The sequence below is a fragment of the Ixodes scapularis genome, unplaced genomic scaffold, assembly GCF_016920785.2.
Source record: "Ixodes scapularis isolate PalLabHiFi unplaced genomic scaffold, ASM1692078v2 PGA_scaffold0__279_contigs__length_252992795, whole genome shotgun sequence".
In the NCBI taxonomy this organism is placed as follows: Eukaryota; Metazoa; Arthropoda; class Arachnida; order Ixodida; family Ixodidae; genus Ixodes; species Ixodes scapularis.
In genome coordinates this window covers 30,813,659-30,837,317 of record NW_024609835.1, presented here as the reverse complement: position 1 = coordinate 30,837,317, position 23,659 = coordinate 30,813,659, and the positions used below count along the sequence as shown (strand labels likewise).

The 23,659-nt window shown below is 46.8% G+C and overlaps 1 protein-coding gene across 2 annotated transcripts in view; it reads left to right on the top strand.

Annotated features, from left to right (window-relative positions):
- The first annotated feature begins 7,234 nt into the window (after positions 1-7,234).
- The window catches only part of LOC8035533 (kin of IRRE-like protein 1), a 522,359-nt gene continuing 505,934 nt past the window's right edge, over positions 7,235-23,659 (top strand). For both annotated transcript variants that reach the window (XM_029974488.4, XM_040504440.2), the window contains exon 1: positions 7,235-7,890. In XM_029974488.4, the coding sequence (XP_029830348.3) occupies positions 7,818-7,890 (73 nt within the window). In that variant the 5' untranslated portion in view covers positions 7,235-7,817. The remainder of the gene's footprint in view (positions 7,891-23,659) is intronic.

Here is a 23,659-nt window from a genome sequence, read left to right as displayed (position 1 = left end):
AGCTTAAACATGGCCGCTGAGCCTACACCGAGCGATATACTTTTATGCTATACGTTACTTGTATTCGTGAATCAAACGTGCTTATCCAAAAAGGAAACCAACTACGTCGATTTTAGCAACGTCGTGTTTTAGGATTTGTCACGCTCGTCGTGAAGGAAGCGCAACACGACCGGTTCGTTGGCCGCTCCAAAACAAAATAGTAAAACAAAGCGAGCTGTCTCACGCGTTCGGACAGAACGCACGCGGGCAATTCAGGAATGAATAAGGGTGCGAAGGATGGTTTTGTTTTCGCACTTGTTTGCTAAGCTGTCGGAGTGTCCCTTTATTACGCGTGTTTGTCCAAACAAGGTGGACGGCGTGGAGCGTAAAATCAATAGTCGGTTTCAGCATAACTCGTTAGACGGTGAAAGCTACGTCTCGCAGGAGCCAATGAGAACGTCGAAAAGAGGCACGTGGCAACGTACCGTCGAAGTGGCCAGTTTTGATCCGTCGCTCCCATTGGCTCACACCGGTCCTATAGCTTTGACCCTTTGCCAAGTTACCCTGAATCGGAGTGTGTAGCAGCTCGCGTCGACGAAGGGCGTTTGGCGTCGCCTTCACCCAATTCGACGACGCGCTCCATTACACGGGAATCCATTACCGTCAGGGCTCCAAGGAGCCACAATTTCCCATTAGGCCTCAAGAAACGCGCTCCTTGGAGCGGTAACTACGGGGGTCCTTGGTAAACTCAAGGGTGCAGCTACGCGCCTCCAAGAGATGAGGATTCGTCAACAGGTTTGCTTGAACACGCTTAGCCGGGCTCCCACAACCGTTGAGGCAACTGTACTCGCGGATATAAATAAAGGAGCCATGGACCGATATTCGCTTTTCATTTTACTGTCTACTCCTGGCGGTGGCGTAAGGGTACACAGGTTATCAACTAGCACATTAGGGCAAGTAGTCAAAGGCGGTAATTCTGCTGCGGGAATTCAGAAAATTAAACGAGGGCACTTAGGACTGCTTACGTGTAAGAATGCGAAAGCATTCCTACACACAGGGCATTCCTACAGGCGGCGCGCCACGTGTTCCTTTTTCAATCCGCGCTCCTGCGGGAGATCACGCTCCCTGACTGTGCAGGTGCGGCACCCCCGCCGGCTGCACGGCTTCCGTGACGATGCATCTGCGTTGCTGTGCTTTTCTTTGTGTTTTATTTCTGAGCCTCGTCCGCTTTGACCTTGGATGCCCGCCGGCTTCCGTGGCGAAGCATCTGCGTTGATGTGCTTTTGACCAATGGGACTTTAGGAGCCAATTCGCTCAGCCAATGGAAATTGAAGTGCCGTTTCTCTCAGTGAATTTAGATGCCGCTTTTCGCTTCTACAGACAAACACCGGCTTCGCCGCATAGAAAGTTAATGCTTTCGCATTAATAGTTTTTTTATAAGGGTTACGTTGAGCTGAATGTAGCAACGAGATAATGTAGATCTGAGTGTTGTGATTGTTTTTGCTATGTTGGCTTGCAAGATTTGGTCATTACCTTAATTTCCGCAATGAGACGAAAAGGAGGAATCCTCAAGCAGTTTCCCATTGTTTTTTTCCTTCATCTCTCTTCATCTAGTGAAAAAAAATTAGGTACCTTTCAAGTTCAAGCAGCCGAAGGGAAACATAAAATTTACACCCCAAGCTTAGGGTCCCGCAGACGAATTTGTGCCTTTCATAGATGTGGTGTGATTGCTTCCTTGCGGGCATATTGCCAGCCACGCGAGCCGGGGAGCGATCGCGCGCGTGGCAGAGCGGTTACCGCGCTTGACTTGCAAGCGGAGGGCCGGGGTTCGATTTTTAGGAGTTTCGCGTCTTTTATTTACTCATTTAGTGTAATGTTCTGGTAAACTCGAAGGTTCGAGAACCGAATGTTCCACCCGCCGTACCTCCTACACCGATTGTTCCAGAAGCCAACGCGTGGAGTAAGGGGCTCCTCCGCGTGTAGTAAGGGGCGAAACAGCATTCGATCCTGCTGTTTCGCCGCCTGCGGCGCTATCCCTTTTTCTATTTCGTTTTGGGCACAAGTTGGCCCCATTAAACCTTTAGCTTTCTTCAGTTTTCGTCGCCTCATCAACTCTCATTGATGATATGAATCAGGAAATAATCTAGGAACTTCTAAATCATCCGCAAAGCATTTTCCGAGACTAAATATCAAGGAAAAAAATAGAGGCATTAATTCTAGTGGCCAAGCTGCTGATAAGTATCTCTCAGGAAAGTGCTCCATCTAGGTTTGCAGGCCCTTACCGTAGGGGGACGGACCGGATTAAGCATAAAAAAAAAATACTATTTAAATCGTAATTTATATCAGACCCGTTTTATTATGATGATTTAAATCAAACCTTTCCCCATAAAAAAATTCCCTAAACATTTTTTTTGCCGTTTGTCTATTCTTTGATGCTTTCTGTGCGCATCTGCTTTGTATTTAAATCAAATAAATATCACACTAAGAAATATTCATTCAAGGCTAAACGCGAGCACAAAACTTTGCTTTTATGAGCGAATCGGAGCGTTCAGCTTCATTTCTAGAATCCACCTCGTTCGTGAGTTATGTATCGTCCTATTGGCAATCAAGTCAGGATGGGAAATAAAACTCCAAAGACAGCTTCTTAACTAACTCAAACAATGTATTTTTTTTTCCTGGTATAGTAGGGATGACAGGAATAAAAAGTTATTAGGGATAATTTTTTTCTTTCGCAATGTTATCAGTCATGAGAAAAATTATTCAATCAATCTGCCATTAAAAAAAGTCTAGAGATAAAGAATCACTATTTTAGAGCCGCAGTGATTTAAATATAATTGACCTAATTTAAATCAAATAAATTTGATATAAATCGAGTAAACGGTATTTAGAGCAATAAATATGATTTATTACGATTTCTTTAATCATCACTTTCTTCTACTCTGGTGACGGGGCGAGAAAGTCCCGCTCATTTTAAAATCACACGTTCCTTGGTTTCATTCTCGAATTGTCATATAGCGCACAACGCGATTATTTCGGAAAATTTGGCTCCATATATTTTCATTCTCAACATTCCAGCTCCAGCTTCAAATAGCGTAGGGGCCCCCCGTAAAGTATCAATTAAACTTTTTTTTTTTTTTTTCCTTTTCTGCTTTCGTTGCTTGCACATAAATAAAAGCGAACTAGGACCAATTTCTAAAGATTTTCCACAAAACCTTGCTGCTCGTTGGCGTTTTGATTTGTACGTCTCTCTTAGTGTATCAACGCGAAAGCTTATTTCTCATTAGTGATTTATATCAACCTGCCTAATAATTTTTTTTTTTTTTTAGGATGCGACATTAAATGTGCAGCGGGTGATACCTTTTATTATTCACATGACTGCTTTTTTCGGAGGTAGAATTCGTGTTCACTGTTTTGTTTTCTTATCTTTCTGTTTCCTATTGTAAGACATTATACTGGGCTCGAAGGTCGCCTGGTGCTTATTTTTGGCACTCGATTTGTTCGCCCAATGGGCTAAAACCATCTCTGACATGAATGTTTGAGCACTTTAACTAAAACAAACATAAACAATATAGAAATAGATCCATGAATGAACATAAAAATGTGTTTCTCTGCGGAATATTCGCACAAAAATTAATTAAAAACAGAAAAATGGGTGCATGTGAGCCCGAAGAAGCTAACCATTACGTAAATTAACCTGACACTTGGTGATAAGTAAAGAGTTAAAGGGAAATAGGGGGGACATAAAAAGGAAATCACCATAACGACTTAGCGATAATGTTTGGGGTTTGGGGAAGTTTGTGTGTAGTTCTTATCAAGTGATTGGTAAGAGCATAGGGCGGGAAGGGTGCTCTTTTTTTCGTTGTTTATGAGATTAGAAAGACGTAATTATTATCGGTATTTCCGTGACCAATGTATTTTTTAATCCGATATCATAAAATAGCACATGGTACTGCGCGTGTGTAAAATAATTGGAACAAAAAACGTTTTTAATTTTTATTTTGCCAACGCCGTACACGCCGCGTTGATGTGGGGGAGAAAACATGATGTCACTGAGAGTGAAGGACTACTGAGGAGAAAGATAAACGTGAGTGCACGTTAGATTTTCTAAATTAAAATCTGTTTTCTGAATGTTACGTTGTTACAAAAGTCAGTGTACGATAATGATCTTCCAGGAAGCATTTGTCGATACCCCCGAAACTCAACTATCCGAGCTTCTTTGGGGTTATGTATTATTAAACATTTTCAGTTAGACTCCTATGCGGAGGGCAAGTTCGTCTTTTTCTTGCGCAGGGGGTAGCGGTGACGTCAGAGCGCCGAGCCCTGATTGGCTGGTCGCGACCCCCTATCTGAGCGTCGTCTGCTCCTTTGCAACGTCGTCTGCTCGCAACGTCGTCTGCGTCTGTCTTACCTTTCCTGCGACTTTCGGAAGCGCAGAGGCCGGATTCACGAAACGAACTTACGCCAAAAATGTGCGTAAGACAAAACTTAAGAACAAATTCGTATTCACGAAACAAAATTCTCGTAAGTTTTGCGCAGGTTACGACGAAATCCTACGGCAGCTCCGAAACTAGCTGTCTTACGCACTTCTTACGATCAAATCAGCATGGCCGACAGCGTCGCGGTCGCGACGACCCACGGACGTTTATTTTTCTACCTGCGCTTCTGACGTGTCCCGACTTCAAGAAACAAGAAAAAATTAAGAAGTACTTGAAACAGACCACGACGAACAAGAACGCTGGATCCACAAACATCCGGGAAAAGCTTCAACGGCTACGATTCCACCGAACGCGACCAAACGAGCTGGGCAGTTAGGCCTAGCAGGCACTCCGCGACTCGGCGACCGTCTGTCTGCCCACGACCGGCTGTCGTGCTGAATGGAACATGCCCGCACGACCCTTGTGAACCCTTCCCGTATTATAATTTGATCGCTGACCTCAATTTTAGATTAAGAGTTCAATTTCTTCCTCTTGTTATCTCCTTGCTTCCCGAGGCAACGGTGACTCTCGCCAGTGAAAAAGCGGTGAATCTCCGACAGACGCAGGAAGGGTAAAGCAGCCATCGCTTTGACTAGCAGACGAAAAGCAGACGACGTTAACTGCGCCAAACCGCCGACGCCGTTAAAGAGTAAGCGGTCTCACCGCACACGAATGGAGTTTAAACAGTATTTGGGAGGGAACTTGCGGACACTAACACGCTCACTCTCGGTTCTAAGCAGACAAACCTCGGCGCCCGGGACACCTCGCCAGTGAGTCCTTTGACTTCCCTCCTTGATGCGCGTCTGCTAGTTGTTAGACAAAAACAACGCACCACTCGAGTTATTTCGTCTGCCCTCTCTTAAAGGCGAAGTCGAGTTTACTCCGAAAGTCGCAGGAAAGGTAAGATACACGGAGACGACGTTGCAAAGGAGCAGACGACGCCGAGATAGGGGGTCGCGATCAGCCAATCATGGCTCGGCGTTCTGACGTCACCGCTACTTCCTTTTTCATGCGCAGAAGACGAAAATGAGCCCACTTGCGAGGCGTATAGTGCGCAAGCAGTCTTACTTTCATATCTGTTGTTAAAAGATTAAAGCCAACGAGCCGCGACAACGCTAAATATGTCGGCCGATTTTTTTTTTATTTTTAGTTTTGCTTGAGCTTGAGTTTTTCCTTCTTACCGACATTCAATTTAATTTACATCGTGGAAAACTAGATGTGTGGTCTATTCATAGCTTTTAAACAGGAAAATCAAATTGGGGTGAGAGGGTTACACAGAAGATTCCGGTACGCTCTTAAGTCCCATTTCTTTGACCGGCCTTTCGTGAGACAAACTTGCTAGAGCTTTCAGCTCTGAAAGTTGAAGTTCCTCAAGTCTCCCACCCCGTGTTCCAACCACGCCTTGAGATCGCACGCAACGATCCACGGACTTCTGATTCTTCTGAGCGGTCAGAGGTGAACCCACCCAAAACACGCGATGAATAATTCAACAATTCACAGCCCTTCTACGGTCACCGGGTGAGAACGAGGAAGCATGAAAGGCTTTCATGCCGAGCTAGGACGTGAGTATTCCCGGCACTGCGGGCGACGCAGCTGGAGTGGAAGGCGCACATTGACGCGCGACGCGGAAGCGTGACCTCGACATGACGCCAGGACGCATCTGGTCCTAGAGGCGAAATCAATTTGGCAGCTGGCCAACTTTGGTGCAGGTGCCTCTTCATGGGCGCTTTTTGGAACGCTTTTTTTTTTTTTGACACCGAAGACTATACGGAGCGCAAGTTCGTCTGCTTCTTTTTGCAGGGGTTGTGATGACGTCAGAAAGACGTCGAGCTCTGACTGCATGGCTCTCATTGGTAAGGATAGTGGGTAGACGTCACGGCAGCTTGCTGTGAGGTCTACTCACTGTTCTTCAATGAGAGCCAATCAGAGCACGGCGTTCTGAAGTCACCACAACACCTGCTAAAAGAAGCAGACGAACTTGCGCTCCGCATATAGGGAAATATTTTGCCATGTCAATTTAAGTCCGACTGCAGTCGACGCTACGATTCGATGAAACCATTTAAGCATCGCCAAAAGCGCATAACCCCGCGCTCGTTGTCTTTGTGGCTCAGCTGTGCACCGTCCTAAGCCAATCCCGCATAGAAAAAAAAAAAGAAACGAAAGAATGGGGCGCATTGACTGTGGAAAGGTGACTGGTTTATCGGTGATAGCGAGCTTTCAGTCTACGATCGCCCTGACGATATCCTTTTGGAACGGCTTAATTAGCTACATTGGATTGCAACGTCGCCTGCAGTCAGCCTTAAAGTCAAGCAAAGCAAAGAAAGCGTGGTTCCTCGGCGGGCTTGCGCTGCGAATTACAGGGCGTGATTCGTGTAACGAACGGCACGGCGTCGCGCTGTCATGTGATGTCACGGCGTCCCGTGACGTCACAGTATTACGTGAAGTCACATGCACTTATGAGTTCTCACACGCCCATAATTTATGTCGTACTCCTACGCTAATAAATTTTGGAAGGGGGTAGGGTGGGGGGGAGGACGTCAGTGTGTAGAGCGATCGTGTGTAGTCTGTTACCTGTATACAGGACAATGTGCGGCGCCTCGGCCGTCGCCGCAGCTTTCTTGTGGAACGTGGCAAACAAACAGCATTTTTGTTTTGTTCTTTCCAGCCGGCCTTCCCGATCGCCGCTGGTGTGGAGTCGTAGTTCCGGCCCCAGCCGCCGCATCCCTGACCGGCGCCAGCGTCTCCCCGCTCGCATGAAACCCCCTCCTCTCGTTCTGCCGGTTCTCCGGCGGGACCCAGCGGCAAGATCGGGCGGCGTGGCGGGCAGGCGCTTCCCTCGCGCGGGACTTCATTCGTTGGCGCGCCGTGCCAGCGACCGTATCGTCCACGTTCTGACGCCGTCACGCTCCGAAGCAGAGGCGCGGAATTCCGTTGACAGCCCCCTCGGTCCGTGTCCTGTGCTCGCTGCGTGGTGCCGCTTAGTTCCCCGTCGCAAGCCGTGGTTGTGGCCGCCCCGACGACGAGTTGACGTGCGAAACCTCCTGTGGGTGTTAGCTAGTTCTTTCGGAGTTTCTGACGCTTCTTGTTATTGTCCCATGTGGTTACTGGCGCCAACGTTCCGCATCGGTGTATCGTGAGCCGCTACCGCGCACGCGGCTGTGCCCAGGGAGATACCGCCAGATCGTGCGCTTATTTCCGCATTTTGTTTGTTGCTGTTGTTATAATTTCGTCCGTGTCCGTGTGCTTTTTTTCGGCGGTGGGTGTGTACTCTACCACGTCGACGACTGCGGAGACAAGAGTGAGAGAGCAAAGGGATCCTAAAGGAGTGTGCTTTTGTATTTAGTGTGCATCGACTCAAAGAAAATGGAATCACGAAAGCAGCAAGAGCGGCGGCTCGTCGGCCTCTGGATACTATACTCACTCGTCTGTGTCATAGGTGAGGTGACGCCTATTTTTTATCTACCCGCATCTCGCCGCCTTTTTTTTTTTCAGATTTGATATGTCATTATTAATCCCTACTATTTGTGTACGATGCGCTAATTTTGTCGTCAAAATAGGCTTTGGCCGCTGAACAACATTAGGTGTTCTTGCGGTTTCCGCGCGGCTGAATAACTCGTGAACGTATGACCGAAGTCGATGCAAAACAAAACAAAAACCGCGGAATCACATCATCGGAATGATAGAAAGAAGGCTGAACATCAAACGTTAATATTTGTTGGGTGGTGGCTTAGATACCGAGAAATCAGCCTTCTTTAAAGGGTCGTGTCTGATGCCTCGGGAATCGTACTGGTCGTACTAATCATCTGTTCCCTCATTACTTCATTACCATTCATAGAGATAGAGACGCACACAATGTGAAACACCATTCATCATATAATAGAACCTTGTATTACCGGCGTTACACAGAGAAGAATCGCCAGTCACGGCAGTGAAAATACAATTGGACGTTATTTTTTCGCCGTGATTTGCTCAATGTCAACAAACTGGAAATTCCCTTAGAGCGTTTTTTGAGTTATCCGTAACCTCAGGTCTAAATTTCACTTTAAGAAAAGCAAACTTAATACAACAAGAAAGACAAATCAAGGACAAAACGTTGTTCTGCTGCAAGCTGGAGGACTGTCTCGTTTCGTTTTTCTCCCCTTTTTGTGTCTTTCAAATTCCTACCTATTTGTGTTACCGCACGAACATGCTTCCCGTAGTGCGAATCAGGAAATGAATTGGCATATTCCATCGTGTCGATCTCCCGAAAGATAAGTGACTAGCATCGATGCGAAACCTCTGGTAACAGCCGGTCGCATCAACAACTCGGCACCTCAAGGCCGCGTCTGGTGATATGCGTGGGCCGTAGCTGGGAGCGTCTTGATGACTCGCGGACTAGCCTCTAAAGTTGTCGCGAAGTACGACGCACAAACGACTCATTGAGTTCGTACCGCTACTCAAACAGGTTTCGGAAAAAAAAAAACAAGCGTTTCCGTCGGCGATCTAGTCAACCGAGAAGATAGGGCGGCCTAAGTGGCGGCTTAGACATCATCACGCACCTATCTGGGCTAGGTGTGTCATTCCGGCACGCAAAAAGCTTCCTTCGCGGGCACCAAGCAAATACGAGAGCGTCGTAGTCAATCGACGCGGGATCGTGATCTTGCAGCAAAGTCGGCACGGACGTTTGAATCACGCGCCGGGAGCAGAGGTGTAACTACAAGACACGAGATCTTAATGTGCTCTGGCAACTTCGTGTGCTCTGGCAACGTTTGGTCAGCCATGTCAGCAGAGCTGACATGGTTGACCAAACGATCATAACTTAGCTACATTTTGTCAGCATCTCCAATGGTCAGAAGCTACCTACATTTATGAATAATGATGTAATTGTGCGTGTAAATTGAATCGATTTTAAGCGTCGTGTTGGCCCGCCGCCTTTTTAAACTGGCGTGACGAAAACATGAACGACGCGACTGGTCTTACCGAGTCTGTTGCTACAAGCTTGGGACGAGTAAACGATAAAAAGGGCCGATAAATTTGACGTGTGTGACGCTTTTACGCGAACGTCAGAATCCTTACCGAGACGGTTACTGCGATTTATCCGTACCATTTGTCAAGAGCTAATTCACCGAGAAGTCAGTAGCCTATGTCCTGCCGAGAGTGTGGTGGAAGTTGTTTGGAGTGAGTGCTTCCGGCGAGCAATGTACAGTACACCTTCTGCCAATAGTAGGAACCACCGTTACTCATATTTACTAGCTGCGTCACATGGCGTTCATATCACACGCTATATGAATGATACGACTTGTTGTCAAAGCGCCAGGGACGTGAAGCTGTCCGAAGCTATATCTGAACAAACCGTGTTCACTTCTCATGTTTTGCAAGTACGATAGTTACTTCGTGCCACGTATTGCACTTTTTTGTACGTCATGGTTATGCCAAAGCCACGCGATTTTTAAGTGATTACATGAGATCAGGAATTTTCGGGAACATTCTGTACCTGATTCCCACACCCGCGAGGGCTTGAAAGATTCCAGCTGCAGCGAAACCCATGGTGGCGCTTCAGCGGCGGCCAGAGAGACTCAAAACAATCCCCGCCCTACCGCTCCCACCCGTATTACATTTTTCCTCCAACTTTTCCTTTTCCTTTGTTTTTTTTTTCCACCCGCCCTGTTTCACTTTTCGGAACCGGCAGTAGCGAGCGGCCAGGCCGCCGAAATCTTTTCCTCCTCGGACGATTCCGCCTTCCGGCCGCCGGTGATCTCTTCGGAGAGGTCTTTGCCGTTTCGCCCGGGGCATCGTTCGAATCCAGTCGCGGCAAAGCTTTGGTTTTCTGTGTCTACCTGTTCCTCCGAGGGGCCTGCGCCGAAGCCGCCGCCGCCGCCGCCAACGTACACGGACCGAAAAGTTGATGGCCTTGAACCATGTTTTCGGGACGCCTCCCTTGTTTTTTTTCTGTTTTTTATTTATTTTTATTTCTTGCTCCGCAGGTGAGAGTATATCTCTGGCGCAGCTGCAACGCTCGCCCTCTCTCGGGGTAGACGATGACGCAAGAGAAACCTGTAGCCCACCTTTTCGTTTGTTTTAACTGATGGGCTGTTTTCGTTTGTGTGTGTTTTTGGAGCTTACTTTTTCCCGTTAATATTCCGCAGCATCCAAGCGAAGCCTCCTGTTGTTTTGAAGGCGGCCCAATACTGGACGGTCTGTTTTGAACAGGTTTCTTCTGCTCTCGGTTAGAGGGGGAGTAGGTTCTAATTTAAGCGCTTTTTGGGGTACTTTGTTTTGCGGGGCCGACTGCTTCGATTGGTTCGCTCCGATTACTTTATTTTCACTCGTCGATTCCTAGAGTCACATTTCGAAAGAAAAACAAAAACCGTAGCTCGTGTTCTACAACGTGGCCTCTTCGTGTTACACCGCCGACACTGACCTACAAGCCTAGAGACGCGCGGTGAGCGAAAGACCCAGCATTACAGCGAACACGTGTTCGCTGTTTCTCCACCTTGGCTGACTTCATTTATACCGGCGAACGTCAAATACCAAACTTCATCTATCGCGCAAGTTAAAGTAACAGCGATCTCATTCCACCACGAATGCGAGTGAAATGAAGGCCCGGGGGGGGGGGGGGGGGGGGGGGGGATTGGCAGCGGCATTTATCTTCAATTTCCTAGAATGCATGAAATGCAGTATTTAATAACGTGCGATAGTTTAAAATTAAGGAGAAGACATTCAACCACCATTTCGGGCAATAACAAGGACCTTTATTTTTGTCGATTTACCCGTTACATTGCGCAGAGCACTATAGGTGCATAGGTCACGAGGCGTCAATTTACCTACTAGATTTAGCGGGGAAATTCTATCAATGCATCACGTGTCGTCAGGTCAAATTTAACATAAAAACTGAATAGGTGTATACGTTAGGTGACGTCAGTTCACGTGACATCAATTTCTTCGCCGACTGTGACGGGGAAACTTAATTGGTGTACAGATCACGTGACCTAAACATCCAGTTATTTTCCCCTCTCAATTTAGAGGGAAATGCACGGACGGACAAAACGTCGGAGTTTGGGGCCTTCCGTCAAAAAGCATTTCATGTTCTAATAGGCGGTCGCGTGTTTCAGCTAACTTGTATAGTCTTTGGTACGTTCATTAAACCGCTCTATGTCCATCGGACCCCCCTTATATATATCGGGGGTGCGGGAACAAGTTACCTTCAGGCTTCCGGCTTCGTGATTGGTTCTCCGGCATTCTTATCGGCAAACGCCGCAATCTCATTGGCTGGGAAGCGATAATGAGATGCCCGGGACACGCCACACCCTGCGTTTACAGTGACTAGAGTACGAATCAGAGTCATGGACAAATGCTTAGACAGGAGTAAAGAAAGAAAAGACGTGTACGCAACCCGTTTCGGGGAACGTTGTGTTTTCTACAACGTTAAAACATCGGCTACGAATTCTAATTCGCTCGTTGTTTATCAGTAAAACAGCGGATATCTTTCCGCTTCACCTTCTCCAAAAAGTAACGGGCAAATGCTCTTCAGTACAACTTCTGGGGAACCATATTCACCACTACCTTAATGCCCATAAATATATAAATCAGTAACGCTTGCACTAAAAAAAAATATATATATATATATATATATTGTTTTGAAAGGTTTTTTGATGCCCTAAGAACTCTTTCGCTCCTTAAGAGCGGTTTCGCTTAAGCACTATCGCCCCCTGGCGCCCTAGACAGGCAACTGATCGATGAAGACCTCTTTCGTATAAAACAAAATGAGTCTACAAGAACCCCTTCTAGGTTCATCGCGAAGGCCCCTTTTAAAGGTGCTTAAAATAACTCTTTTAGGGTGCAAAACATGGTCAAGCAGCAAGTAACGCGTTCCTAATATGCTGAAACATCGCGTTCCTCTTGGGACTCAATAAGGAGTGAGTAGCACATATAGGTGCTGTTTGCATAAGTATCGAGTACCTATATATATATATTGGCGACTTCAGCGAACTTCGACGCCGCGTAGCGGCAACGCCAAGAAGCTCAAGAGAAGATGTCATTTCGACTCTGTCGTCTGCTATCGGTGCTTGGCTCTCGTAGGCAGCATAGAAACAAACATCGTTACCAGTAATTATTTTTATGCTTCCGCCGTGTCATTCCTGCGCACTCACAAAAAGGAGGTTTTTAGCGTCGAAAAATTTATTTGCTTTCATAAATAGCACCGATTCTACGCTGCTGTGCAAGAAACTTATGATGGTCCGCGTGCTGAAGGACGAAAACTACCTCCTTTCGTCCGCCATTTTGCCTGACCAGCACCTCCTATATATATATATATATATATATATATATATATATATATATATATATATATATATATATATATATATATAGTTCGCTGGAGTCACGAACATTTACTGACAGCCTCAGAAACGACCCTAAGGCTCCAACCTGTGTTTCTGAAGCTGTCTTCTTTTTTTTTTTCGAAAGCTGCACACATGTTTTCCCTATGAATAAATATAAGGTGACAGAAAGTCGCGGCCATGTATGGGTGCTTCCTCGGTAGCCATCTTTTCAGGACCGACATTTCATTCTTCGAGTTCTTACGTCCATAACACACCGAGGAACAGAAGTTTCTCGGCGTGTTTGGTACCTCTAGAGTCTATACTTCCGGAATGTCGATAATTGCGATATCGGTATCATGTGCCAGGGATTACGTGGCGCGGACTTAGTGGAAAACAGGGTGGAAGCCATTTTAACACTGTGACTACACGACCATTGCTAGCTGACTAAAGAAGGACCAATGATTGTTGCTCACAGTTGGAGGGTTTCCCATGCTGAAGCCTACCTCGGGGAATGACGAAACGCAATGTTTCAACAACATGTTGTCATTTATTGACTGTCATCGTCGCTCTCCGCGGTTCAGAAGCGCACGCGCATCCTTCTGCGCCGACTTTTTTGTCAACGGCGGGGTGCCACTCGCGTGGCCGGTTGCACTTGGCCACTTCGAGATGGAGATGACCACTGATGACGTAACATGCGAGCAAACTGGTCAAAGGCCTTGTGCTGCCAGGGCGCCCACACAGTGCCTCAAGAGCAATATTGCTCTCGAGGCACTTGAGGTACGTGTGCGCTTGGCCCTGCATACATATTATGTATGCAGGACCAAGCGCACACGTACCAAAGTCCCATAAACCAGCGACTAGGTGATTTTTTATACCACGATACTTGTCATCGCATTATCCTGTAACCCGAAACAAAGCGAGTGGGACGATCTAACCCTGCAGAGTGTTGCACCGAATTCTGCCGTGTTTACGACTGTTGACGTCACCTTTGTATTAAACTGCTAAAGCTCATGACATGCCTTTTTTTTGCTTCTATCCGATTGGCGTTAATGATTCGAAGGATCAGAATAACCGCTATCACTCAAAAAACAAATTTCGCCTTCCGTGAAAAGTCCATGAAACGACCGCCGTTAAGAGCCTCCTAAGTCCGCTATGGCGTGTTCTAGTTTATAGGTTTAACCGTGAAAATACCGAGACATATAAGTTTTACTTTTATGATCCAAAGCTCAGCGCTCGCTTACAACGACCTTTGATGATGTTTGAGTTTTACGGGCGTTTCGTAATGTGTCGGCGATTTAAACGGTTTCCAATTCTTTTGTGATAACGCGCCAACTTCGGGGCAACAAGTATCCCCGCCGCGATCGATGTTGAAGTGGTATTCAATCTCGCATTTGGCCGTTATTCTAACGACGAGCCCCCCTCGCCCTCTCCCCCCTTTACCCTCCCCTCCCCCTCAATAAAAAAAAACGATCAGGTTTTTTCCTTTTTTTTTTTGAACAGACAAAACAATTTGGTTTTAAAGACAATGTAAGGTCAGGGTATCGCAAACAAAAACTAAAAGCATGTAAAACGGTCGAGGTATTGAATGGGCGGGAGAAAAGAGGCATGAAACATTTACACACAGGGAGATATAACAATCAATATACAATCCGACGAGGTTAACATTACGTGTAGTAAAAGCTGGGATACAAAATTCGAGTTTTACAACATCAGGATGTAAAGAAGCAAGACGAAGCGTTCTTCTGGTCGAAAAAGCAACAGCAAGAACGGACGAAGAAGACGACGGAGAAACTGAATTAAAAACAGGCATGTTATACACTCATTGAAGAAAAGGCAGTACACGCGTTTGAAATCGTGTATTTCCTTTTCTTCATTGTGAATTGAAATCGCTTTTTATTGGGCGTGGAATGCCTTAGCGAGGTTGAAATTACGCTAGAGATTTTCAGGTCAACCTGCATGTTTCGATTATACTTTTCAATAACTCAATTTAAACAGTAGTTATCCCCTGTTTTCTGGAACTGTATTGGACATACGAGTTAAGCGATGGTAAAAAGTGTTCAAAAGCGTCTCTTTCGATGTTTTTTAAAGATCGTTATATTGGTCCTACAGTTTATTATAGATATAGACCAACACGCGGCCCTGATGTCACGCAGCTGCGGTGGCGCTGTGGGCGGCACTGCGCGTGGGCAGACGCTTCACTCCTCCCGAATTCGGTTTGTGCGCACGCGCAGTGCCCACACCTGGTGTGGGCAAACGCGGGCTTGTTTGTAAACAGCGTGTCGGTCTATAGGAGACTTTTGGAACACTGCACTTTGCATTACTTTAAGTTCAAGAAGGCGTGAGCGAGATTTAATATTTTTTTTTATGAATGCCTTCGTGGATTCCTTTATTGTCCTGATCTAACATCATCTATTTATGTTCACGTTCTAAGGCGAGTCTTGCAAGGTTTTCCTACTTTTTTCGTTAATGAGATCATGTAAATTAGCCCCTCGGTGCAACGTATATTGACTTTTTTAAGTTTTTTTAGCCTTTAAATTCCTTCTGATTAATTGTACTCGCACTGCTTGTGCGTCATTACCGAGACATCAGATGCTCATAAGTACAGAAAATAAACGAATGAATGAATGAATAATCTAATTATTTACATATGAATTAATTAACTAACTATCAGACGATGCACAAACACCAGTTGCAAGGTGGTGACGCCCAGAGGCCGGACTAGGAAACATCATTAAAGAGCCACGGTTTACAGTCCACAACAAACAATAGGATAATTAAAAGCAGACGGTCGACTAAGAAAACAAAAAACAAAAACCTACAATAAAAAAAACAAAAATAGGCGCAGTTTCGCACTGGACCAAATCTGTTCCCTCCGCTCCAACAGACAACCTGTTGCCCTTCGATCGGCACCAGGGCGATTGCGTCGCTGCCGGGGGCTGGTCCGGCGCTGTCATGGCGTCCACCGCGTATAATGAGAGGCTGGAGTACGTTGCGACTCTCCGGCGTCGGGCGCGCTCCTCTCTTAATCGTCTTTTAATGGACAGGCGCCCTCAACGCCGCCGATCGACGGCTGACATTGATGGCGGACAGGACGTCCTGAGTGTGTGTCTGTGGCGCCCTCACTGCGTCCCGCTCCATGCCCTCCTGCGAAACGAGGATGAAGGATTCCGTCCTCCGTCGATTGGAGCGACATGTTGCTCCGGCGGGCTTCCTTATCGCCCACGGGAGGAGGAGAAGTTGGTCTTGTGGATCGACCTGTCGCCACTGTCTCTGTGTTTTTCTTTCTTCTCTCTCTCTGTTTTATTGTGTTGCAGCGAATGACGACTGAGCAGTCGTGTAGTGCTTGCTGTGATAACATACATTTGAGCTATAGGTTTGCTACGGGTCGCTCTATATTGATACGGCGGGCTCTCGGGCAGAAGAGAATGCGTTGCCTGACGGCAGGAAAATAAAAAAAAAAAAAAGCGTAGAAAAATAAAGACTTGTACGATCAGCGCTACGAGCGAACTATGCCCAGCAAATGACAAAGCAGAAAAAAAAAAAAAAGTATGACTCGAATTTTTTATTTGCTCAAGAACAGCGAGCAATGTGCAGGCCGGATTTCGGAACCAGACGTCTTTTTGGCCTTGGGGTTCGCCGGATACACGCTGTAAGGCGCAGTGATTCATGCGTTGTGTGCTCTGCAAGAAACTAGAAGGGCGGCCATTTTATTAGATTCTATCCTTCATTCGTGCAATTGTAAACATTGGAGAAGTGAAAGACCGCGATCTCACATCACAAAAAATAAACATAAGCTTCCTACGTGCAAGTCGATGACAGCGACGCATCTTCATACCCTCTCGTGTGATAGTATGGATGGACTCGCTTATAAAGACCAAAAGCCTTCTGGTATGTACACTCCGCCCGCACTGCACGGTCCGCCCAGGCGTGAACGGACGGATTTCTTGGACACGACGCTCATTGAACGCTCTGCCTCTGACCTCCTGAGCGGCACGAACAGCGGAAGCGAGAAGGCAAGCGGACCGTGGGAACGGCCGGAGAGGAGCGTTCATTTGGACCGTTCGCTCAGCCTCGACGATCGGGAGGCCGGAGCACAAGACGGCGCGAATTCGAAGCCAAGAAGTAGACCCGCGGCGCCATCCCCGGCCTACTAATAAGCGGAGTAAATACGGCGTCTATTTTCCGCGGCTGGAACATCGGATCGGGCGCGTTTTTGGCTCTTGTCGTTGGCCACCACCTTTCGGGTCGGCGAGAGCGAGGCAGGAGGAGGCCTTCGGATTGTGGTTCGTGGAGAGCCCAGATTGAAGAGAGGCAGCAATTCAAAACATGGAGAGCGTTTGCAGTTTAATGGCCGACGCCTCCTCTGGGCACACTGGCGGGGCAAGTGCGCATCGGTTGATGCGTTGCGTTTTCGTGTGGCGAGGACGAAAGAGGGTGGAAGGGGCGTAGACGCTTGCAGGCGGTCAACGCTGTCTCAGATCGTGTTGCAAATAGGTGCGAACAAGCCACGTGAACCAAATCGTGAAGTTTGGAACACTCTGAAATCGAAGCACATCAGTGGTTCGAGCGGACGCCGGCGTCCATTACGGCTCCTTTCTGCGTTTGTTTTGTGGGGCGAGTCTGCGGCTGCCGGCGGCGGTGTACGTACGGATCCGCGCCGCTGGCGACGTTTTGTTTGTTTTTCCGTCCCCTAATAAAGAAGGCGAGAGTACGACGACGCCGCTAGCGTACACAACCTGGTGTCTGTCGCCTTTGGGGCCATTAGCGATGGGGGGGGGGGGGGGGGGGGGGGTGTTCTTTCGGGAATGGGGGGTTCGGTGGTGTGTGTCGGTGCACGCGGCGTGGTTTGGGGGGAAATATGCCCCGTGTTGTTCGCACCAGCTGCGGTCGTTCGTGCTTTAATCACCGACGCTGGCTATACGCTGTCTCTTCTTTATTGGCGTTTGTCAGGGCTTTGCTCTCGTTTGGAAACCAGCGCTTGCACGGAAGCGTGCCACTGCCGTCTATTGCTTCGTTAATTGTTCCTCAACTTCGAGCTTACGTACCTTAACAGAATATGGTTTCGCCCAAGGTCTTAATGTGTACGGGTATTTAAACCGAAAGGCAGCGGCTGCCTTTGCTTTCTGGCGTGCACAAAACCAAAATGGCTAGGGTTCCGTGGATTTTTCATGTGCGACAACAAAAACTCGCACCGCCCTCTTTGTGGTCGTTCCAAGCGCTTGCGTGCCTAGTTTCCTTCCGCTCTCCCGGGGTGGCGGTCCAGTCGCGCGCGTCTACTTTCCGCCGGCGCCTCGGGGCGGCGATAGTGCATATCTTTGTTCACAACTCTGTGTCACCTTTGTGTCGTGTGCTAAACAAAATGGCTCATGATTTTCTTTTTTTTTTTAGTTGCTTCTTAATTAAATGACTCGTAACCTTGCTTTCGATGTTGGTGTAGCAACCTATTTTGCAGATAGCAACGTGCGAATATTCTTTGATACGTTGTACCGCATATTCCTTTCGCGGATCATGCACGAACTCTTGGCGGTATCCCTACTCACAAGAAAGACTCGCACTCAAAGCAAGTTCTAGGATTCAGTTAACATTCACACCTAACCGTGCTACTGTTTGGAAAGTTCTGGCGCCCGACCTGCCGTGCGTATCTGCCTTCTGCTGTCAACGGTATACGGGAGTTCAGCATACGGGCAGTTTCTAAATAAAAACAGGCTCCTCCACCTTGGAACACGATGGCTGGGCTAATCATTCCGACGTACGGAGCACGAGCAGGACGACGTTTTCTAGAATCTCTGACGACGACTCGAGGAACGCAGGGCGTTGCTCGTAATCTGCGTCCACGCTCCTTGTTTCATGATTGACTCTTTGGCGTTTTTATTGGCTAATGCTGCAATCTCATTGGTTGCGGAATGATATTTAGATGCTCGGGGTTTGCCGCACCCTGCGTTTCTTTTGCCGTTGGTGACTTGAATTGAGCGACATTAACACCGAAAGTTGGTACTACTTTCTTACTATATTTCAGGACCCTGGTGAATGCGCGTTCTCAGTTACTTAATCCTCGCAATAAATGTAAATACAAATTAAAACAAAAACAAAAAAAAAAACCGTCGATAACCTTGTTCGAGCTAGGTGTGTCTTTCGCGGTATTATTTAGCATCCTGCATCATCGCGCTATCACCGTCGCCTGCGATTGCTGGAGACGTCAGGGTGGACGTACAAGTTGCAACACGTGCCTGCCACTTTCTTATTCGCGAAAAGATACGTGTGCACACCATCATCTAACATCGTATTATGCTCTTAGGTACGTTGCATGTGCTTCACCATTGTTAGCAGAGTGCATCGTTCCATTAGTGTCCAACGTGTGGCGTATCTAAGGAGCCTTTCGCTCTTATGTGCGAGTAAATGTGTTGTGCTTGTTTCTCCTCGGCGTGATTTCTTTCTTTCTTTTGTGAACTTTTTAACTGGTAGATGCTCATTTTTCGTCATGCAATTACACTGTCACTGTTTATGTTTAGCCGTGTATCTTTTACACAAAAGTAATGTGCAGTGCAGTGGTGCTGGGAGCCCAGTGTTTTCACCTGCCACATCCTTTTAAAAGGCTCTCTAATTAGAACGCTTCGCTCTTTCTAGAAACAACAACAAAAATGTTTAAAGGTAGAGGTCGTTATTAGTATCCCGGTGCGTAGTTTCTGCTGTTCGTGAACTTCGTTCTTGGTTAGTGCACTATGATTATCACAGGATATATATGTTGTTATCATACTGAACATTTTGGCATTGCGAATTTTCAATCGCGTATTTCGTTTTCGTACTTACGAACAAGGTGTTTCTTTTTTTTTTTTTTTTTCTATGCCCGCGGTTTTTTTTCGCAATAGCTATGCTAGTTACACGTTTTACGGATTACGAGTAGTGAGATTAATATTAATAAATTAACTTTGGGCGACGTCTGTAATGGGCACCTTCACATTATGTCCTGCTAATGAGAAGTCTTAATTTTGTATGCTTTTTACGATTTTTATTTAATTTAATTAGTAGTCGTCCGTCTTTTAGGACACTTTGATCCCTCCTAGCGTCACAGTTATAGCATAATAAAGATTTCCGTCATTTACAAGGCCTTCGTTTTGTCCCACATAGAACTAAAAAACAAATTATAGGAGGACACTTAAGACTGCTTACATGTAGGAATGTGAAAGCGATCGTACACGCAGCGCATTCCTACGAGCAGCGCACCCCGCTATCCTCCGCAGAGGCCGGCCGCCAGCCGGCCTCTCTGCGGACTCTCTGGAGGCCGCGCGCGCGCTCCGCTCTCTCCCTTTTACCGGCGCGCGGGCCGCAGCGCCAGGAAGAGGACTTCGCTGTGGGGTGGCATCCCTTGGAACTATGACGCGTCGCAGTCATTTTAAATGCCGTTTCGCTGAGGGAGGGAATTTAGGAGCCGTTTTTCGCGGTTACAAACTTCCGATTGCGCTTCATGGGACAGTAAATACTTTCGCATTAATATGACGTTCTCGTAATCGTGTCAATCAAAACAAGCAGATCTCTTGTTGACATTCCTGTGTGGTTAATATATTCCTCTAGAAACTTAGATGAATATATACTCGCAGTAAACGTTTGGCTTGGAGGATTATCACGATAAAAAATAACAGCGACATGTAAAACAATAGTTTGATTATCTTCTAGGGACACCATACCAGTAACAAAGAAAATTGAATAGTTTGTTTGCGTTTGGGTCACTGAGCTTGATTGCAACGAACGACGCTGCTCTTTCTATAGTCCTTTTCACCCTACTTCCAAGCGCAGTGAATTCTACGAGCCATCGGAGCCAATGAAAGGCCGCGTGAGCGTCACGTGACCTTTAAAGGAGTTATGCAACAGTTTCTGTTCTTTGCTTAAATAATTTGGGAGTTGGTGTATCGACCTTTTTGAAGTAAAGAACGAAAAAAAAAAAGGCTTTTGCCTGCATGTCCCAGTTTTTATTTCAAAAATGACCAAAGATTGCGGTTTTCGGCACCTCTCAACTCTTTCACCATCTTCCGAGTCACGTGCGCTGTGACGTCAATGGGGGTCGCGCGGGGTTCCGGTGAAGCTCTCCCTCTAGAGCCACCAGTGTGCAGCGTGACCACGTGCTGGCGGGCGCAGCACGAACAATATGGGAAATGAAGGAAAGTCCCATCCGGGTCCGGCCATACCCGTCCGGCCCTGTCACCCTCCTCCCCCTCCGGCTTCTGGCGGCTGTTCGCGGTGGCTGATAGAGCTGACGGTTTTGCGCACCTAGGATAGATGGCGCCACTGAAACTCCGTATTATAAAAGCTTTGTCGATGATACCAAGTTTTTGACGCATTTATATTTATGTTGGAACGACCAGATTTATGGAAAAGTTACCTTTTCTACAAGACCTTTCTTGTAGAAAAGTCACCTTTTTACAAGACCCCCATTGACATCATGCTGCGTGTTTCTCATGGCCGCCGCTCGCGGCTGCAGGTCGGGCAATATTCTAATTTTTGCCTCGCGATGACGCGGCAGAATCGCAACATTTCGAAGAAAGGAGGTCTGTTTTCTTTCTGTCCTTTGTGACAAGGCGAACAATGTCAAAAGTAGACGATGCCAATTCTTTCAACGTTAAAATCGTTGCACAGCTCCTTTAAGATGGGGCGCAGCGACGCGCAAAGACATTATCACGTGCTACGTTATTCCCAAAGCGAGATTGGCTAGGAAGGCTCGTAGTCTCCGCTGTCTCCGCTGCGTCTGGACGTATGATGATATAAAAATAGTAACTACTATTAGTCTTTTTTTTTTTTTAAGATTGAGTGACTGTAGTAGCGACGTTCTTACCGCGTTAGGATATAGACGGTAACCCGAAGGATCCACAGCGCACGTGCCCGAGTATACTTTCCGGTAGTGTGTTCCGGAAGATGAATAATTGGAATGTACGTTTCGTGAGAACTTTGCGAGACAAAACAAAAAAGACAACGCGTAAAAAACATATAATACAAAAGCCGGAAATGCGCAGTGGTCTGTCGATAGTGGGCGGTAGCAATATTGTTTGCAACGAAAAGGAGAAAAAGAAGGCTGTGGATTCCAGCTTTCAGGTCGATATATGCAGTCTTTTTTACTATGCGCTTCTATCGTTCTTTTTGCTTTGTTGTTACTTACAAGGTTTTATTATTATTATTATTTTTTTTTTTTGGTTTTTGTTTGATGAGCGATGGATGCCATTGTTGGCACGCTATGATCAGATTGCCCTTTTCACGTATGTCTTCCGGTTGTTGTTCCCGGTTTCGGATTTCGCGCACGCCCATAAATTGAATACTTCCATAGGGGCCAGTACATTTGTGTCGGTGGATGTTCTGAACGACCTATCTCGATGACCCCCGTTAACATATCGACCGTTAACTATCTTTAGCCGGGAAGGTGAGGCTATAGGTGCTATAGACCTTTGCAAAAAGAGCTCTCTGGCTTCCGCCATTTTGCGACTCGAGTGGCCCCTATCGGCCAGAAATTTCTGCCACCCGCCTGAGCTGTGGAAACCTCGTCGACGCGACCCCCCACCTGCATTGTGCATTCGGAGTTTGGCAGCTTTCCTTGAAAGTTTTTACTTTATTTGTGATTTTGAAATAAAGTTTTTACTTTATTTGGATACTTGCGTGTTTTGTGTGATCTTCCACTGTGAGAACCAGGGAATACCAGCGCTCGTAGCCTGCTCGGACGTCGCAGGAGACAAACGAAGAGAGCAAACGTGAAGCAGACCGCGACGTGGTCCGTTCGACGTTCTTCGAGGATTATTTCCGTTGAGATAGTCTCCTAAAAGCCCTCCCGGCTGTGTTCCCGGTCTTGGCGAGAAATAGCTGATAGGGTCCGGGGTATAGGGACGGAGTAGACACGTTCGTTCATTTCTTTCGGTGCTTTGTAAAAAAGCACTGACATCAAAATGGACCTCAAAGACAAGCCGGATTCCGTCCGATCGTTTTAGAGTGACTATCGTCGACACTGTATATTGAATATGCTGTGTTACTGGAGACCTTTCTCAAATCCTGTTCAGATAACGCGGCACCGTGGGGTACGTAATACATGCTGTTCGATTGATGAGACTCGTTGAATTTTGTGTCAGTGGGGAATACCCATGCAGTTCGGCTATCCTGTGGTGTGTTCAAATATTTCCGGCAGTTACGACCTTTGTAGATTGACACGGCTGTATGGTGGCGTAGAAATAATCAACATACAATGAAACACACATTCCAGTTGAATATGTTCTGTCGCGCACGAACTCACCAAAAATAGCTTTTATTTATTTATTTATTATTTTTTTTTTTTTTTGTTTTGTTTCCAAAAATAATGCAATGCTTTCTTAAAAACCCCGAGAAATTCTCTTCGCAATAGAACACAAGACAAAAAATAAAACGAGGCAATTTAGCCGCCATCAGCGTCCGGAATCGCGCCCACGCAGGCTTCCACAACCTACTGACTAGAAAACACACAGCCCAGCGCAGTCGGGCAACACTGACGTACACTCTCAAAACCAGGGACGCGCGCTGTAAAGCACTTCGTTCGAGACAACCGCTGGAAAGGTCTATACAGGTTCGCACGCGACAGTGCAAACGCCTAACTCGCACGTTGCGAAAATCCATCTCCGTTTAATTCACCTTCCCCGACATGGTTCCGAGGGTGCGATGAATGAGGAGGCTTTTACTCAGCTTACGGCTGCTTATCGTAACTACAGCGTATTAAAGTGCGCTTCCGGAATCACAACTACGTGCGGCTTGGTTAAAATCCGAGTTGTGCAGTCGTAGTGCATTGAACACATTTATCACTCGCGGCGTAAATCAGTGTTGCAATAGGTAAAACGCGGATCTACCCCTCGCTGTCTAGATACTCAACTTTCGTTGTTTGTTTTGCAGCTACTATTGGATGATTTC